General features: G+C 41.4%; 1 protein-coding gene across 1 annotated transcript; it reads right to left on the bottom strand.

The window, feature by feature from the left end:
* Window positions 1-15,330: 15,330 nt before the first annotated feature.
* LOC139554485 (transmembrane protein 74) lies at window positions 15,331-18,783 on the bottom strand. Its single transcript, XM_071367300.1, has 2 exons — window positions 18,691-18,783; window positions 15,331-18,039 (listed from the first exon to the last, which is right to left on the bottom strand). Exon 2 carries the CDS (start codon window positions 18,027-18,029, stop codon window positions 17,178-17,180), a length of 852 nt encoding a protein of 283 aa, XP_071223401.1. The 5' UTR covers window positions 18,030-18,039; window positions 18,691-18,783; the 3' UTR covers window positions 15,331-17,177.
* Window positions 18,784-20,551: the final 1,768 nt, after the last annotated feature.

Below are 20,551 nucleotides of genomic sequence, written 5' to 3'. Positions count from 1 at the left end.
AAGCCTTGGCCAGGTCAATGAATACGGCTGCACAGTATTGTTTCCTATCGACGGCGGTTAAGATATCGTTTATGACCTTGAGCGTGGCTGAGGTGCACCCATGACCAGCTCTGAAACCAGATTGCATAGCGGAGAAGGTATGGTGGGATTCGAAATGGTCGGTAATCTGTTTGTTGACTTGGCTTTCGAAGACCTTAGAAAGGCAGGGTAGGATAGATATAGGTCTGTAGCTGTTAGGGTCAAGAGTGTCCCCCCCTTTGAAGAGGGGAATAACCGCAGCTGCTTTCCAATCTTTGGGAATCTCAGACGACACGAAAGAGAGGTTGAAAAGGCTAGTAATAGGGGTGGCAACAATTTCAGCAGATAGTTTTAGAAAGAAAGGGTCCAGATTATCTAGCCCGGCTGATTTGTAAGGGTCCAGATTTTGCAGCTCTTTCAGAACATCAGCTGACTGTATTTGGGAGAAAGAGAAATGGGGAAGGCTTGGGCGAGTAGCAGAGGGGAGGGCAGTGCTGTTGACCGGGGTAGGGGTAGCCAGGTGGTAAGCATGGCCAGCCGTAGAAAAATGCTTATTGAAATTCTCAATTATAGTGGATTTGTCGGTGGTGACAGTGTTTCCTATCTTCAGTGCAGTTGGAAGCTGGGAGGAGGTGTTCTTATTCTCCATGGACTTTACAGTGTCCCAGAACTTTTTAGAATTTGTGTTGCAGGAAGCAAATTTCTGCTTGAAAAAGCTAGCCTTGGCTTTTCTAACTGCCTGTGTATATTGGTTTCTAGCTTCCCTGAAAAGTTGCATATCACGGGGGCTGTTCAATGCTAATGCAGAACGCCATAGGATGTTTTTCTGTTGGTTAAGGGCAGTCAGGTCAGGAGAGAACCAAGGGCTATATCTGTTCCTGGTTCTAAATTTCTTGAATGGGGCATGCTTATTCAAGATGGTGAGGAAGGCATTTAAAAAAAATATCCAGGCATCCTCTACTGACGGGATGAGATCAATATCCTTCCAGGATACCTCGGCCAGGTCGATTAGAAAGGCCTGCTCGCTGAAGTGTTTCAGGGAGCGTTTGACAGTGATGAGTGGAGGTCGTTTGACCGCTGACCCATTACGGATGCAGGCAATGAGGCAGTGATCGCTGAGATCTTGGTTGAAAACAGCAGAGGTGTATTTGGAGGGCAAGTTGGTTAGGATGATATCTATGAGGGTACCCGTGTTTACGGAATTGGGGTGGTACCTGGTAGGTTCATTGATAATTTGTGTGAGATTGAGGGCATCAAGCTTAGATTGTAGGATGGCTGGGGTGTTAAGCATGTTCCAATTTAGGTCGCCTAGCAGCACGAGCTCTGAAGATAGATGGGGGGCAATCAGTTCACATATGGTGTCCAGAGCACAGCTGGGGGCAGAGGGTGGTCTATAGCAGGCGGCAACGGTGAGAGACTTGTTTTTAGAGAGGTGGATTTTTAAAAGTAGAAGTTCAAATTGTTTGGGAACAGACCTGGATAGTAAAACAGAACTCTGCAGGCAATCCTTGCAGTAGATTGCAACACCGCCCCCTTTGGCCGTTCTATCTTGTCTGAAAATCTTGTAGTTGGGGATGAAAATGTCAGAATTTTTGGTGGTCTTTCTAAGCCAGGATTCAGACATGGCTAAAACATCCGGGTTGGCAGAGTGTGCTAAAGCAGTGAACAAAACAAACTTAGGGAGGAGGCTTCTAATGTTAACATGCATGAAACCAAGGCTATTACGGTTACAGAAGTCATCAAAAGAGAGTGCCTGGGGAATAGGAGTGGAGCTAGGTACTGCAGGGCCTGGATTCACCTCTACATCACCAGAGGAACAGAGGAGGAGTAGGATAAGGGTACGGCTAAAAGCTATGAGAATTGGTCGTCTAGAACGTCTAGAACAGAGAGTAAAAGGACGTTTCTGGGGGCGATAAAATAGCTTCAAGGAATAATGTACAGACAAAGGTATGGTAGGATGTGAATACAGTGGAGGTAAACCTAGGTATTGAGTGATGATGAGAGAGATATTGTCTCTAGAAACATCATTGAAACCAGGTGATGTCATCGCATATGTGGGTGGTGGAACTGAAAGGTTGGATATGGTATAGTGAGCAGGGCTAGAGGCCCTACAGTGAAATAAGCCAATAAACACTAACCAGAACAGCAATGGACAAGGCATATTTACATTAAGGAGAGGCATGCTTAATCGAGTGATCAATAAGGGTCCAGTGAGTAGAGGTTGGTTGGGGTCACGGCGATCCAGACAGCTGGCCGGGTAGATGGCTATCGGTAGCAAGATAGCATAGGATGGAGTTCTATTTTTAGACACCTCGTGCGTTTCCGTCGGTAGATTAGTGGGGTTCCGTGTGGTAGAGGGGATCAATCCAATTGGCAAAATAGATATAGTGACCCAAGAAAAAATAATATTAATAATAAATTGTCCGATATACTTATTCAGATAGCAGCCGATAAGACAGCTAACGATTAGCGGGCCCCAGATGAGCGTTCAGGTAATGTCGCGACGGAGGTGCCAGTTGGATAACTCCCTCGGGCAGATAACGTCGGCAGTCAGTCGTGAAGGCCCGGTGGGGCTCCGTATCTGCAGCAAAAAAAATAAAAAAAAATAAAAAATAAAAAAATAACCGGGTCCGGATAGGTGACTGTAGCCCAGGAATGGCTGATGAAACTCCTCAGCTGGCTAGCTCCGGAATAATTTAAGTTTGCTCCGGGATCGACGTAAGCCAATAGTCACACGGTTTGCAGCTAGCTAGCTGCGAAATCAAGGTGCAAATGTCCAGAGCCTGCGGCTGAAATCCGGGGAAACTGAGAGAAAAAAAAGGCCCGGTATGCTCCGGTCCGAGTCGCGTTGCACAAAAGTGCCGGTAGATTATCGAGCTAAAGGAATAGCTGATGACCACAAAACGTGGGCAGCTGAAACACCAACGCTAGCCAGCAAACCGGCTAACTTCTGGGCAGCTTCAGATTAGCTTTCGGCTAGCTTCTGGTTAGCTTTCTGGCTAGCTTCTGATTAGCCCCTGGCTAGCTTCCACTGTGGATTTTCAGATTTGAGGTAAATAATACTTTTTTTGTTGTAATTGGTGAGGCGGGTTGCAGGAAAGCTTTTGCAGGAAAGCTTTTGTAGTTGAGTTCTTGGATAATAAAATATATAAAAGATATGCGAAGAAGGTGTAAATATATATATATACAGGACAAGACAGTACGAGGACAAAAATGACGTCTGAACTGCTAAGCCATCTGCTAAGCCATAGCCTGAGGGACACTGAATAATAACATCTGCCTAGTAAATAGTAACTTACTTATTATTAGTATTATTGTTATTACCATTATTGTTATTACTATTATTGTTATTTCTATTATTATTATTGTGTATCATTCCAAATAGTAGTGGTATGGTGGGTGATGGTAGTGATAGCAGTGTAGTGATGGTGGTTGTGGTAGTAGTAGTAGTAATGAGAATGGTAGTTGTAGTACTGATCTAATGGTGAAGATGACAGTTTAGTTATAAGTTAGTTATAGTTTCATTTTCCATATTTAGCTTTTTATATGTATTACATTTCTACTGTTGACTTTTACTTTTATTATTATTTTTGTATTTAATGTTTTTTTGTTTTATTATTTACTACCGTTTTATATTATTATTTGTTATCGTTTATACTTTTATTACAATGTATATTGTATACATTGTTGCTTTTGCAATATTGACACAATGTTTTGCATGCCAATAAAGCAGCTTGAATTTGAATTTGAATTTGAGAAAGAGAGAGAGAGAGAGAAAGAGCTATCATACTCTAATTCCACTGATTTCAAAACTTGATCCCCCAGAAAGTGGAGAGCCACACTTATGCAGCTCCACTACACATTACATTTAAAAAAAAAGCTGTGTTCGACAGGATTACTAACACAGACTGACAAGCTGAATTAGATAGAAGCCTCTATACGGCAAACCAATCCGAACTCATCTCTCGGCATGTCCAGCCATCTCATTATCTTAGCCAACCATGGCTAGTGGAAAGATTGACAGCTTTATCTGTGGCTTAACCAACAAGGCTTGTAATTCAACAATTTTATTCGTATTTACAGATGACATACACGTTTGTTATTGAGGCACATGAAAGTTCACATGTTCGGGAAGGCATTTCTGCCAAAAAGAAAACGCATTTTGAGAAGAAAAAAAAAAATTACGTTCAAACGGCTCTCCTGTGAAGTTGTGACTTGTGACATATGCCTAGTTTCCTGAATCGAGTCACAAATAAACTGTGATTTCGTAGGAAATTGACCAGGTATAAACTTTGACTGCTAACACAAGGTGCTTCAGAGTCATTGAGCCACCCTTTTCATCCTCTTATCCCAGAGTAGTTACTAACCTGCTGAGAATAAGAATATAACAGGGTTTTGAGAGCCTCTAATCCGTAGCCCTCAAGGGGAAAACTATTAAAGATTCTACCTGATGCTAATGCACTGATGAATGCGACAGGTCTCGAAGAAGAGTCCTCTAGACAATCCACCGAGAATAAGTCATTTACCAGGACCTGCAGACAGATGTAAGCACAAAATCACTGTCAGCAGCTGACATACTCGTAAATTAACCATCACGGAGACCAGGTAGGAATTTAGGGGTTGCAGTCCGAGAAAAACACTGATAATGATTAAAGGGTAACTCTGCTTCTTTTAACATTTGGGTTGTTATTATGTATTTAGTGATGTTCTACACAGTTTGTGTAATTTTATATCTACTGACTGTTAAGTGATGAGCAACAACGTAAATAGCTTCTGTGACGTTTTCAAGCAGGATCCTTGATATGACTAACAAACTAAATGATGGCCCTTTTCCCTTTATTGAGATTACAACCTCTCACTTTGTTATTTGAAAATGAAATAATCTCAAAAATATTAAAATGTATAAAAAAAGCCATAAAAAGTTGGTTGCAATTTCAGTTTAATCCACAAGAAAATACAGAACAAATAATACATCAAATATTTTGGTTAAACTCAAATGTACTAAACAATTTTTAAAAAGTAAAATAAATAAATAATATAGTACATTTTGTACATTTGAGTTTAACCAAAATATTTGATGTATTATTTGTTCTGTATTTTCTTGGGGATTAAACTGAAATTGCAACCAACTTTTTATATATATATATATATATATATATATACAGCTTAAGTCATAAGTTTACATACACCTTAGCCAAATACATTTAAACTCAGTTTCACAATTCCTGACATTTAATCATAGTAAAAATTCCCGGTCTTAGGTCAGTTAGGATCACCACTTTATTTTAAGAATGTGAAACGTCAGAATAATAGTAGAGAGAATGATTTATTTAAGCTTTTATTTCTTTCCTCACATTCCCAGTGGGTCAGAAGTTTACATACACTCAATTAGTAGTTGGTAGCATTGGCTTTAAATTGTTTAACTTGGGTCAAACGTTTCGGGTAGCCTTCCACCAGCTTCCCACAACAAGTTGGGTGAATTTTGGCCCATTCCTCCTGACAGAGCTGGTGTGACTGAGTCAGGTTTTGTAGGCCTCCTTGCTCGCACACGCTTTTTCAGTTCTGCCCACAAATTTTCTATAGGATTGAGGTCAGGGCTTTGTGATGGCCACTCCAATACCTTGACTTTGTTGTCCTTAAGCCATTTTGCCACAACTTTGGAAGTATGCTTGGGGTCATTCTCCATTTGGGAGACCCATTTGCGACCAAGCTTTAACTTCCTGACTGATGTCTTGAGAAAACGTAATTTTTGTTCCGCATGATGCCAACTATTTTGTGAAGTGCACCAGTCCCTCCTGCAGCAAAGCACCCCCACAACATGATGCTGCCACCCCCGTGCTTCACGGTTGGGATGGTGTTTTTCAGCTTGCAAGCCTCCCCCTTTTTCCTCCAAACATAACAATGCTCATTATGGCCAAACAGGTCTACTTTTGTTTCATCAGACCAGAGGACATTTCTCCAAAAAGTACGATCTTTGTCCCCATGTGCAGTTGCAAACTGTAGTTTGGCTTTTTATGGTGGTTTTGGAGCTGTGGCTTCTTCCTTGCAGAGCGGCCTTTCAGGTTATATCGATATAGGACTCGTTTAACTGTGGATATAGATACGTGTGTACCTGTTTCCTCCAGCATCTTCACAAGGTCCTTTGCTGTTGTTCTGAGATTGATTTGCACTTTTCGCACCAAAGTACGTTCATCTCTAGGAGACAGAACGCATCTCCTTCCTGAGCGGTATGACGGCTGTGTGGTCCCATGGTGTTTATACGTGTGTACTATTGTTTGTGCAGATGAACGTGGTACCTTCAGGCATTTGGAATTGCTCCCAAGGATGAACCAGACTTGTGGAGGTCGACAATTTTTTTTGAGGTCTTGGCTGATTTCTTTTGATTTGCCCATGATGTCAAGCAAAGAGGCACTGAGTTTGAAGGTAGGCCTTGAAATACATCCGCAGATACACCTCCAACTGACTCAAATGATGTCAATTAGCCGATCAGAAGCTTCTAAAGCCATGACATCATTTTCTGGAATTTTCCAAGCTGTTTAAAGGCTCTGTCAACTTATTGTATGTAAACATTTGACCCACTGGAATTGTGATTCAGTGAATTATAAGTGAAATAATCTGTCTGTAAACAATGTTTGGAAAAATTACTTGTCATGCACAAAGTAGATGTCCTAACCGACTTTCCAAAACTATAGTTTGTTTACAAGAAATTTGTGGAGTGGTTGAAAAACGAGTTTTAATGACTCCAACCTAAGTGTATGTAAACTTCCGACTTCAACTGTATATATATATATATATACAAACAAAAAAGGCAAACTCAGCTCCATCATTCATTGAATTAGATGGCTCATTCATCACAACATCAACTAATATTGCCAACTACTTAAATAATTTTTTCATTGGCAAGGTTTCAAACTTGGGCATGAAATGGCAGCAACGAACGCTGACACTACACATCCAAGTATACCTGACCAAATTATGAAAGCCCCGAGGCTTGGAGGGAAGCAAAAGTCATTCCACTACCTAAGAATAGTAAAGTTCCCTTTACTGGCTCAAATAGCCTACCAATCAGCCTGTTATCAACCCCTAGTAAACTTTTGGAAAAAATGGTGTTTGACCAGATACAATGCTTTTTTACAGTAAACAAACTTTCAGCACGCTTATGAGGAAGGGCATTCAACAAGCACAACACGTAGACAAATGACTGCTGATTGGCTGAGAGAAATTACTGATGAAAAGATTGAGGGGGCTGTTTTGTTAGACTTCATCAGGTATTCTGTGCTCTCTGGCACACTCAGACGAGAGTGCTCTAAAATTGGAGTAGATGTCGAGACTGAATTTACGAACTCACCCGAAATGGTTACTTGCATAGTGGAGTCTTTTGTTAAGACATGTAGCTAGCTAGCTAGGTAAGCAATCAATGAATCATAATCACAACTCATGACATTACTACCCTGCATGAATCTACAGGTAACTAACCAACCAGGTTCAATGTTAGCTAACTAACATTAGACTATAGCTAGCTAAGCAAATGGCTCTGAGATACGAATAATAAGGTTATACACATAATGCTAGCTAGTGAGCCAGCCAGCTAATGGTACCTAGCTAGATAAACAATGAAACATAATCACAACTCATGACGTTACTACCCTGCATGCATCTGTAGGTAGCTAACCAACCAGGTTCAATGTTAGCTAGCTAATTTTAGGTTATAGCTAGCCAATCAAATGGCTCTTTCTGTCAAAATTAGAAAAGTGCAACACCTCCCTCAACGTGATCAAGACAAAGGAGATGATTGTGGACAACAGGGAAAGGAGGACCGAGAACGCCCTCATTCTTATCGACAGGCTGTAGTGGAGCAGGTTGAGAGCTTCGAGTTCCTTGGCGTCCACATCACCAACAAACTAACATGGTCCAAGCACACCAAGACAGTCGTGAAGAGGGCACGACAAAACCTATTCCCCCTCAGGAGACTGAAAAGATTTGGCATGGGTCCTTTGATTCTCAAAAGGTTGCAGCTGCACCATCGAGAGCATACTGACGGGTTGCATCACTGCCTGGTATGGCAACTGCTCAGGCTCCGACTTCAAGGCACTACAGAGGGTAGTGCGTACGGCCCAGTACATCACTGGGGCCAAGCTTCCTGCCATCCAGGACCTCTATACCAGGCAGTGTCAGAAGAAGGCCATAGACTCTTCTGAGGCTTCTGAACAGGTTCTACCTCCAAGGTTCTACCCCCAAGCCATAAGACTGCTTAACATCTAATCAAATGGCTACCCAGACTATTTGCATTGCCCCTCCTTCTACACTGCTGCTACTCTCTGTGATTATCTGTGTATAGTCACTTTAATAACTCTACCTACATGAACATATTACCTCAATGACCTCGACACCGGTGCCCCCGCACATTGACTTTGTACCGGTACTCCCCGTATACTGCCCCGCTATTGTTATTTACTGCTGCTCTTTAATTATTTGTTATTCTTATCTCTTTTTTGGGGGGGGGGGTTCTTAAAACTGCATTGTTGGTTAAGGGCTTATAAGTAAGCATTTCACTTTAAGGTCTACACCTGTTGTATTCGGCGCATGTGACAAATACAATTTTATTTTATTTTATTTGTGTGTTGTTGTTCCATCCTCAGTTTTCCCCTATCACAGCCATTAACCTCTGTTTTAGTCACCATTGGTCTCTTTGTGAAATCCCTGAGCGGTTTCCGACTTCTCCGGCAACTGAGTTAGGAAGGACGCCTGTATTTTTGTAGTGACTGGGCGTATTGATACACCATCCAAAGTGTAATTAATAACATCATGCTCAAAGGGAAATTCAATGTCTGTTTTTTTATTTTTACCAATCTACCAATAGGTGCCCGTTGCGAGGCATTGGAAAACCTCCCTGGTTTTTGTGGTTTAAATTCACTGCTCGACTGAGGGACCTTACAGATAATTGTATGTGTGGGGTACAAAAAACATGTTAAATACTATTATTGTACACAGTGTGAGCCCATGCAACTTATTATGTGACTTGTTAAGCACATTTTTACTCCGGAACTTATTTAGGTTTGCCATATCAAAGTGGTTCAATACTTATTGACTCAAGACATTTCAGCTTTTAATTCCACTGACATTATGGGGTATTGTGTGTAAGTCAGTGTAAAATAATTTCAATTTTTATTCATTTTAAATTCAAGGGCTGTGAATACTTCCTGAAGCTACTGTACGCCTACCTGTAGTGCATACTCTTTTTGGCTTGTATCCATCCCTATTTCCAAAGAGCTTTTCTTGTCCGGTTACCAAAGAAGCGCTCCTCCAAACATAGGCTATTCAAAAATGCCAGTCCTATAACACCATATCAATGTTAGGCCTATGCTATATCATGCTTATTGAGACTGTGAGCCGAGAAGTGAGATGCGTGACGGCCTATCCCCCTGGACAAGAACTGGTTGAATCAACATTGTTTTCATGTCATTTCAACCTAAAGAAAATATACAAGATGACGTTAAATCAATGTAAGGGAATTTAGTATTTTTTTCATCCAACTTTTAACCTAAATCCAAAAACAGGGTGACATTTTCTGGTTGATTTCACGTTGAATTCAAATTAGTTGAACTGACCTCTGTGCCCAGTGGGATACTCGTTGAAGCCAATTACAACAATCCAAACATATTGAGCAGACTGGATGTTTTTTTTTTACTGTTGCTATCACTTGTGACTGTAGCCTATTCTATTTAATAAACTGTAGTATCAATCCACAATGGAATAGGACAAGAATATTCCGTGCCCCCAGCCGAATTAGAGTTGATGACCTACAGAACTTGAGACATGCATATTAAGCCATGGAATGCCTTGATTGGCCAGTGAGTGGCCAAGCCCTCATCACACCTACAACTTGTACATTTTGCGCCACCGCCATCTATTGCGGGGGTATTTTCAATACATTTTTATATCTGTAGCTACTTTTTCATTAAATACCTGCAGTCAACTTGCGCAATACGTTAGACGAAAAAAGCAGATCACGTTCTTCATGTCACCTGTCACATTATTTTACATTATGAAACTTTCCTTAGTTCCCCAGAACAGTCAAGTCAAGTGTTTGCTTGCAAATAGCACAATAGCACAGGTGAGTCCAGCTGTGTATTGACATGGGTTGCGTTTGATATTGTAAGTACAGTTGTTGTTTTTGCTTCAATAGAGTGATCAGAGGGACGTGCAACTATAGTTTTCCTTCACAGGGAATACATTAGTGCAACACATTCAGCAGTAAATAGCTTCATTTTCATCAGATGACAACAGAAGTGCCACTCTATTTGGCTGGCAGCCACACAAGTAAATCAGCTTACAATGAAAAAGCAGTAGAGGTGCCTGGGTAAAATCACTGGGGAAGCCAATCCAGAAAAAGCCATATTAAAAGCTCTGTGTTGTTATATTTGCATTAAATTCAACCACGCATTTGTTTCATTACAAACTCTGAGAGCAACATCTGTCCGGTGAACTCCACAAAACATATTGCATGTAACAAGCAGTTTCATGACCTACAGCATGGTCAAGCAAGGTAGTTTCCGAAATTTTCGGACTACTGAGCAACTGTTGATTGAGATCCACAGAGAGTTACCAAAGAAAACCAGAGCTGCCTCCACCATTTCAACTTCAACGTTTCAACATCATCTAATCACCTATGCTTAGTCTAAGACAGTGACAACTAAAATATTTTTTTAAACTATTCAGTCCAATCAACGTAAGCTAAATATGATGTGGCTGTCCATGGTACTGATTTGTGTGTGTGCATGCGTGTGTGCAAGTAGAAAAAAACATGTTGACTCACCTTAACTTGTAGAGAAACACCAATGCCATCCTCCTCTTTCATGTTTCATTTGCCTAAACGGACTATGACTCTGTGATACAGTACATGCTTTACATTTTAGTTGCCCTAGGCTACCTTGCCAAAATACTTGCTCGCTAGCCTAACTTCCTTTCATGGGCAAAGATGCCAGGCCAGCTAGTTAACATTAGCATACTACATCTAGCTACATGTTGAACTTCTAAACTCTCATGCCAAGGGCACAATGTAATGAATTTATGGTTGGATCAGAATTGCCGTTATAATCATTGGCCAGTACGGAGATTTAAGTAAAACCACAAGTCCAAATCACTATCTCCATCGCTGGATAATTTAGGAAAGGGACTATTTTAGCTAGCTAGCCCCCGGAGGAAAACAACACAATGAGATGCAACAATTCAATTTTTGTTCTGTCAATAATAAAACTTACACTGGCTTGTAATGTGATTGGTCTGAAGCCAAATCCAAACTGGCTTCCCTCAACACTTTTCCATTCACCATTCACAGCTGAGCTCACTCAGTTTAGCTCAACGCTGATTGGCTATTATTTTATAAAGGGAGGCCAAAAGCTCGCTGGTTTTTTTATATTCAATGCTACTGGTGGCAAAAATGTCATACCCTACACATACAAAGCCAGAAGGGCGCGGTTTCGTTTTCTCTGATGCTTTCTCAGGTGAGATACATTCAGCCTCTTGTGAATTGAAGGACATTTTTTGGGGGAAGCCTGTGAAAAAGCAAAAACAATGCATGGTCATCATTGCTCCCGAGTGGCGCAGCGGTTTAAAGCACTGCATCTCAGTGCTATAGGCGTTGCTACAGGCACCCTGGTTCGAATACAGGCTGTATCACAACCGGCTGTGATTGGGAGTCCCATAGGGTGGTGCACAATTGGCCTAGCGTCGCCCGGTTTGGCCGGTGTATGCTGTCATTGTAAATAAGAATTTGTTCTTAACTAACTTGCCTAGTTAAATAAATGAAGAAAAATCGAATGTTTATCATAGAAATAATGTAGCCAGCTACATTTCCTAATGTTTTGTTTAAAGTAAGTATTGAATTTTCCCGGGTAAATGTAGACTGGCTACACCGAGAAAAGTACCAGAGAGGAAAGCTACACATCAGCCAGAGCACTGTTTGCTGATAGATGAGAACTCACTAACGTCGAGAAGTGCAACAAAATTAGGCCAAGCAGAAATTACAATAAGAAGCATTTTAGATCTGCATTTACAAAACACAGCAAGAGATTTACATGTTATATTTTTTCTCTGCATGAAAAATGAAGACTTTTGCGTTAACACGACCCCTAAGATGAACTTCCTAGTTATCTAAGTAAGTTACTGAATTAATAAGGTGATGGGGCATCATCTTGTGTAAGCTTTCTGACATGTTTGAGAAGTCAAAGCCCTTTGGATGAGTTATCTGTACAGCTGCCATTGCTATCTTGATTTCCTTGCGTTTTTCTCCTCCAGTCTCGGCCCCTCTGCTCATCCCCTATCTTCTCCAAGCAGAGCAGGCTGAATTAATAATTGCCCTAGACAGACACTCCAGACAGACACAGCGTGTACACGTCCTGCTTCAGAGCAGTCAAGTGTGCATCAAAACTTTGTTCATTTGAACAATGTCTCTTCATTTACATTCGCTTGTAAATGTCCAAACTCAACAAAAATAACATTTGGTAGCTCCTACCTGTATAACTTAATGGGCTGGATTGCCTGTATTTGCACACTTTAGCATATTTAGCTAGCAGCCTCCATGGAAATGTACTATTACTTGTGCTAATTTTGTTAGCATTCTGGTAAGATGCTCAACAGTCTGCGTTTTGGCACCTCCTTGTGTACTAAACATGTAATACGGTAAAGCCTAGAATGAGAGAAGGACTGTATCAAAATGTGAAAATCTGGAAACTTTGCAACCCTAGTCGCTAACAAGAACTGTGTAGTTTCTTTAATTTGTAATTTCATCAATTCATAGTTCAAGATCAAGTTCTGTAGATAAAGTGCTCTTCATGTTGATTGCGTTGATTTGTCATTTTCTATATGACCTTTCACAGACTAATAACTACACAACAAAAAATAACTACACCGCTCAGCCGATCATTCCAATAAACTTGACAGAGATCAGGCTCAGCCTAGATGGAAACAAATGTGTACACTAAAACTAATGCGAGAGTCATACTCTACAGTTTCAGCAATTACTCAGCTGGAGGAAAAACATGAGAGGGAAGAGGAGAGACTGAGATGAGATCATCTGCATTACATGGGAGGAAAACACATAAACCTGAGACTCAATAAAGTCTGAAGTTGCCAGTGCTGCCTGTAGTGTGTGGTGTGTGTGTGCTCATTAGTTTCTCCATGTTCTTGCTGTTTCCATTCCAGCAAAAACTGAAATATTTCTTAGACACAAGTGTTTGTTCACATGATCTTTTGAAGTTAGATAGTATCATTCATTCATCCCATATGGGATGGGCGCGTAAAGAAAGAGCACAAAGAAAATGTTGCTTTTTTTGTCCCTGGTGCTGGCAGCGCTTCAAAAGGGCACATTATGTATTCAAACCTAGAAACAGCAATTACTCAGTCACCGCATTTCATTAAATCGGCACAAAATTGTTGCCTCACACTAATTATATCATAATAATCATAGCAATTGTTATAGTAAATGACAAATGAATTAACTGTATCAAATCTTGGGAGATATACCTTTCGTATCACCCATTCGGATGAAGCACTAGCCTTATAACCAGCACAGACATAAAGGCATTCAATTATTCAAATTAATAAGAGCTTGAAAACTAAGAGCTTGATACATAGGGCACACAATCAATTTGTTCCAAATAAAACACCGTAACAGCTTGTAAGCCTTCCAAGGCTTTTGTAGTGTCTGTTACCCCGAATATTCCCTGTAATGCCACATTGAGCTGCTGGCAAGGATGCAGTTGAGACTCCTGGGGATTCAGCTTTGGTCTGCTGGATAACTTAAATGGAATCAATATGCAGTGGAAACTTTTGATGTCCCTACCTAGGTGCTGGGAACTGCTGCGGAAGCCTGGCACACGGAATAAATTGCAGCATAAATCAAGGACAAAGTAAGCAAAGCTGTCCCACTATAAGATTCATTCTACACCTTCCTCACTGCTAAATGGCAATACGATTCCACTTGGAGATAAATGCTTGCTTGCACATACTCAGCTCGGCTCTGAGTCAAACCTCGATGGCTCTGCATTTTTTGAGTTTATACACATGGAGTACCGGTAATCCACTCCATGACAGATTAAAGTAAATCAGATTTCAAATGAAAAATAATAATAATGGGAATTAAATGCCATGGCATCAGGTTGACATATATCGAAGACCATATAACACACCATACATTTTTTCACTTCAATAATAAGCAATACCACCTACAGCTCATCCATGCGCAATTAATTATTTAAGTACTTTGGTACTGAAGCACTGGTAGCCTAGAGATTCCATGTGCTCCAATCTGAGTGAATGCTTGCTCTCTCCAGTGGGACATGAGTATTACACAGCTGGATAAGGGCTTGGAAGCACCTGCAGTATCCTCTCTGTGTGCAGCGAAAGTGACTTTAACCGTAAAACATACACTGAATTCAGAAAAGCTCTGTTGACTCTACAAGCACTGCATGGGGAAATCACCTATTTTAATCTCTTTCAAAGAATCCTCACTGTGGAGAACTGTGTCTTCTCCTTAGAAACGGCTGACCCTGTTTCTATGGTTATGGTGCCCTCTCTGTGCTTCAGTCAGGACAGCGATGGCACAAAGGGACAAGACTATGTGGGCGACGTTAAACTCAAGAACAGCTGACACAATTAATCACTGCTGTCTACAATGAATATGATACAAACAGATAAGTCGTGACTAGAAAAGAGTGGGCTGTTAATTATAGCGTTCAGAAACTTTGATTGAAGTCAATCAACTTTAACAGAGGAAATTCTATACTGAACAAAAAATATGAACACAACATGTAAAGTGTTGGTCCCCGTGTTTCATGAGCTGAAATAAAAGACACCAGAAATGTTCCATACGCACAAAAAGCTTATTTCAGCTGATGAACTTGACGAGTATTTCTGTCTGTAATAAAGCCCTTTTGTGGGAAAAAAAGTGAATTCTGATTGGCTGGGCCTGGCTCCCATGTGGGTGGGTCTATGCACTCCCAGTTCCACCCATGGCTGTTTCCCTGCTCAGTCATGTGAAATCCAAAGATTAGGACCTAATGAATTAATTTATATTGACTGATTCCCTAAAATGAACTGTGACTCCGTAAAACCGTTGAAATTGTTGCATGTTGCTATATATTTTTGTTCTGTATATTTGAAGTGCACCGTCTGAAATATTATCTCTAGTGCATGCAGCACATCACATAATACGAAATATAAAAATAGAAGAAGTCACTGTGGTCTGATGTTGCCGCTTCTTGTGTAGTCCCCTTTAACCACATTAACCAGAGAACACAATGGAGATAAGCCATTATTTTGGGCTTTATTGTGTTTTTATCCTTGATACATTGTAATGTGTGTAATGTTATCTCTGGCTGGAGCTGCCTACTACTTCATACATTCAATCAATCAATAAGATATGGCTATACATTCGGTGCTATATTCACACGTCTCCCTTGTCTCAGTAAAAACATCTCCTTTGTCACTTCTTCCCTAGTCTTCCTTTACTCGGCCTGTCGTTGCTATGCAACAAACTCTGGGTAATGAGAATCGTTATCGAATAAGCTATTAACTAAAGTTATGAATCCAGAAAGGAATTTTTAAATTGCAGGAATGACCTCACTGCCAACTCATTAAGCAAAAATATGTTTTGAACACTTTCCCTTCACATGCTATGACAGTTGATGATAACTGGATGCCACATCGGATAAGAGACATTGGCTATGTCTCAAAATTGCACCCTGACCCTACTTCCTATATAGTGCACTACTTTTGACCAGGGCCCATAGTGAATATGGTGCCATTTGAGCCGAATCCATTACCACCGCATGCATGTGTCTTTACATCCTGATCCCCAGGGGCCACAGCTGCCACACCCCAGCTCTTGACCCCATGTGACCCCTGCAGCACTCCAATTCCATTTCCTGCTGCCAGCTGGCCTGACAGATTACTCAGTGACTCTGTTCAGGGGAGGGGGGCTTGCGTGTGTGTGTGTGTGAGAGTGGGTGAGTGAGTGGGTGAGCGAGTGGGTGAGTGAGTGAGCGAGTGAGTGAGAGAAAGACCAGTGGGTGGTTGTCAGCTGTAGTGCCCAGCCCCCACTCAAGATATGACTAAGATCTGTGTATTTAAAATAAATAGCCTACCTTTGAAGCCTTTTCAGCTTTGCTTAAATGACACAATATACATCTATATCCACTCACATGTAGAGCACCCCTACTTATACCCTCAGTGAACAACACTAAATGAGGATGGATTACAAGTCCACTTAACATTTAGGTAATACATAGACAGGCAAGTCATACATTAAATTACGGCGCTAAGAGGTAAAATAAGTGCATCTTGGCAATGGTTAGTGCTACTTGCTTGCAAAGGCTGGTGAGTATAATCTGATCCTGCATACTGTAAACATTCTATTACTGAACCTGCACTGCACAGCATTATGCTCACCATCAGCAAGGGACACAATGGTTGCGTCCCAGATGGCACCTGATTCCCTAGGATCAAAAAGTAGGTCAAAAGTAGTGTACTAAATAAGGAATAGGGTGCAATTTTGGACACCGACAACAGTTTGTTCAGAGCACCTTAACCCGGCTAACCCTCCTAAGGCGTGTGTGTGTGTCGTGTATCATTCGTGTTTTTGAATATCTGCTGTCCAATATCCTAGTGTATTGAGTATTTACTGAGCTACTCACAAACATAACCCTTGTATTATTATTTGTCTTAGCTAAGTATTTTAATTTCGTATGCGTTGCAAAAAAACAAATATGGACACAATGTGTGTTTTGTATTTCTAGTGTTGATCATGCAATTGTCTTTTAAATCTGACTCAACATGATATCCCATTTAAACTATTAGACACTATATACACACAGAATAAACCATTGCTTTGACAAAATGATGAACGTCATGCTAATAAGATGGTATGTTCTGCACAACACAAACTTATGTCTGAGGATAAATTCAGTCAATATTTCAAATAATTCCCATCCATTTTAGGCAAGGAGCATTCTACATGGTTAATGGAATATTCCCAGTAGGCTACATGAATGAAATGCACAAATCGAAGCAGCATTATCTTGAAGACACCATTGGTAAGAGTTGCAGAGGGACTTTCTGTGATAGAGATTAGTCCGTGTCTTTACAATTGTACATAATTGTCAATTTAGGACCTCTTCCAAATCTTCCACAGACAATTGGGAGGGAACATTAGGTGGGTTTGAGCCCCCTCTTAAATTGACAGAGCCATATAATTGTGCAGACTGCTTGGAGTAGGTGAAGGCCCTTCTCCTCAACATCTCCCCTTTCCACATAGACACCATGAGCAGGGTGGAGAGGACCACACCCCCGAGGGTGAGCAGGCACAGCCCTGCTATAACCCACCGGTCCAGGTGAACCCCTACCAGGGCGTTCTCACTCTCCAGTCTCTCCATCTCCCGGGCCGACACACTGTCCGGGTTCACTTTAACTTCCCGGGGAACAGTGTAGGAGATGGCTACTAACGAGATGCCAGTCACCAGGCAAGTGACAGCACTTATGAAACCGTAATCCGCTGATTTCCCCAAGGCTTCGGATGTAAACTCATTGTCTGACAACATGGACAGTTCCGGGACACTGCCGTGGAGTTCGCTGAAGGAGCTGTGACTCAGGCTTCCGTTGTTGATCCTCGCTAACCGCTGCGGACTGGTCTCCTCCTGTTGTAAATTGACATCCTCGTATTTGCGTGTGAAAGATGTCTCCAATTCCTCTAGGCAACATACGGTTCTCTCAGCTTCTGCTCCCCGCTGGCTGATTGCGCCGGGCTGCCCGTCTCCCGGGGCAGTTGGCCATGGTCCTGAATCCGCGCAGGCGATCTTCCAATTCCCCGACTCGCAACGATGCTCGTTGGAAAGTGACTTTTTATTGATGTGTTGGTAGTTTGAAGCCCATGGGAGGCTTTTTGTGGGATCTGACCGACTGTCCTCTTGATCAAAGCAGAGGGGTTCTAGATCAGCTATTTGAACAGTTTCCATTTCCAGCTCGCTGTAAATGCAGATAATGAACATGCAGGCGTATTAGTTCCCAACTGCCAGCAGCACACACATGTGTAGAGTAATGCTAAGAAGTGGATGTCCCCGTTCATTCATTCAAATGAATGTTCATTTAAATCGCTGACACACTTACCAGACAATTAATCTCACACAAAGTTACATTTAATTACTCGAGCATGGTGGATTATTTTCGACCAATAGGTACCTACCAATAAATACCTTGACGCACCGGTATCCAATTACAAAATGTAAAAATCCCCCCAAAATCGATGTAACATCTCTAAATCTGGTTTCAGTGCAGTGCAAGCATATCTTTTACTTTTGAATTTAGGCAATTGTAACATCGAAAAAAACATACAACTGAGACAAATTGATCTAATGACTTCTTGGTAAGATTTTTCCTAATCCTATCATGTATCCAGGATTAACAAACGTTGCATTTTGCACAACGCTCTCTATAAGGAGAGTTGCTTTACCAAAACATGTTAGCCGTTCATAGTTCTCTCGCTCGGTATAGCCTACACAACCACAACGTAAGTGAATGGCAAAGCCTACGCATCCTCATTCACAATCTCATTAAACAGTAGAGGAAAATATGTCTACTCAAATGGTAATTTCTAATTATCAGTCCTATTGCATATACCTTTTGTTTTCACAGAATATGTCTGCTGGTCGCCTCCCCGTCCCTGGCTTCTATTGCTTGGGTAATTAGAGAGCGAAAGCTTTGACAGACCCCTCCCACGCGCAGGGCTCAGGCAGGCTGCCTGACTCGGGGACTGAATTAACTTCTGTAGGCTATTTCTCAGCACATTTATAACATTTGCACAGAACAGAACAGAGCACCGACGAGTCAGATGAGGGAAACCTCACACAGCATTGTGAGAAACGAAATGCATATTGTTATAACACTAATATCCAGTGGCGATTCAGGGCAGGTGGGGTATAGCTCTCCTTGGTCAAATAGTCCTTACACAGCCTGGTGGTGTGTTTTGGGTCATCCTCCTGTTGAAAAACAAATGATAGTCCCACTAAGCGCAAACCAGATGGGATGGTGTATCATTGCAGAATGCTGTGGTAGCCATGCTGGTTATGTGTCTCTTGAATTCTAAATAAATCACTGATAGTGTCACTAGCAAAGTGACCTCACACCATCACACATCCTCCTCCATGCTTCATGGTGGGAACCACACCTGCAGAGATCATCCGTTCACGTACTCTGTTGTCTCACAAAGACACAGCGGTTGGAACTTGATAGCCAGTTTCATCATATCGCTTGATGGTTTTTGAGACTGCACTTGAAGGAACTTTAAAAGTTCTTGACATTTTCCGGATTGACTCAAATTCATTAAGAAGGAAGTTCCACAAATTAACTTTTAACAAGGAACACCTGTTAATTGAAAAGCATTCCAGGTGACTACCTCATGAAGCTGGTTGAGAGAATGCCAGGAGTGTGCAAAGCTGACATCAAGGCAAATATAAAATATATTTTGATTTGTTTAACACTTTTTTGGTTACTAGATGATTCCATGTGTGTCATTTCGTAGTTTTGATGTCTTCACTATTATTCTACATTGTAGAAAATAGTAAAAATAAATAAAAACCCTGGAATGAGTAGATGTGTCCAAACCTTTGACTGGTACTATATATATATATATATATATATATATATATATATATATGTTTTGCATGTTATTTTGGAATTAATACGTGTCACATATCAGTTTGCAAACAATGTAAAAAAGAAAATCATTGAGTTAATAAAGCCGCATACAAACATGGTCTCTTTTTTGCTTTCTTGAGTAAGGCAGCGCCAAAATGCATGTGTTTCAGCCTAGCTCAGTGCTCTCTTTGGTGGTGGTGGGGCAGCCACAATGACATTCTAGACGATTCTGTGCTTCCAACTTTGTGGCAACAGTTGGAATGACAACAACCCCATGCACAAAGCGATGTCCATACAGAAATAGTTTGTCAAGATCGGTGTGGAAGAACTTGACTGGCCTGCACAGAGTCCTGACCTTAACCCCATCGAACACCTTTGGGATGAATAGGAACGGCGACTGCGAGACAGATCTAATCATCCAACATCAGTGCCTGACCTCACTAATGCTCATGTGGCTGAATGGAAGCAAGACCCAGCAGCAATGTTCCAACATCTAGTGGAAAGCCTTCCCAGAAGAGTGGAGGCTGTTAATGAAGCATCAAAGGGGGGACCAATATTATTGCACATGATTTTGGAATGAGATTTTAGACGAGCAGGTGTCCACATACTTTTGGTCATGTAGTGCAACTGAAAACAGAGCAGGGAGGGAGGGAACAATGAGTTTGAGCTTGTGTGTGTGTGTGTGAGTGAAAGGTGCTGCATGGTCATTCTGACGTCTGCATTGGCCGTGCAGCATTTACGGGATTCATACTTCTTGCGCATCGTGGAGCAGCGCAAGAGCTGTTGAGTAGAGCTGTTGTGAAGGAAGTTGTCAAGGAAGTGAGTTTGTATTTATGCGGACCTC

Source organism: Salvelinus alpinus, chromosome 26, assembly GCF_045679555.1.
Source record: "Salvelinus alpinus chromosome 26, SLU_Salpinus.1, whole genome shotgun sequence".
Lineage (NCBI taxonomy): Eukaryota > Metazoa > Chordata > Actinopteri > Salmoniformes > Salmonidae > Salvelinus > Salvelinus alpinus.
This window is presented reverse-complemented; position numbering and strand designations above follow the sequence as displayed.

Bases quoted from the DNA above. Each gene is read 5' to 3' on its own strand.
- LOC139554485 (XM_071367300.1), bottom strand. From the start codon at position 18,029: ATGGAAACTGTTCAAATAGCTGATCTAGAACCCCTCTGCTTTGATCAA.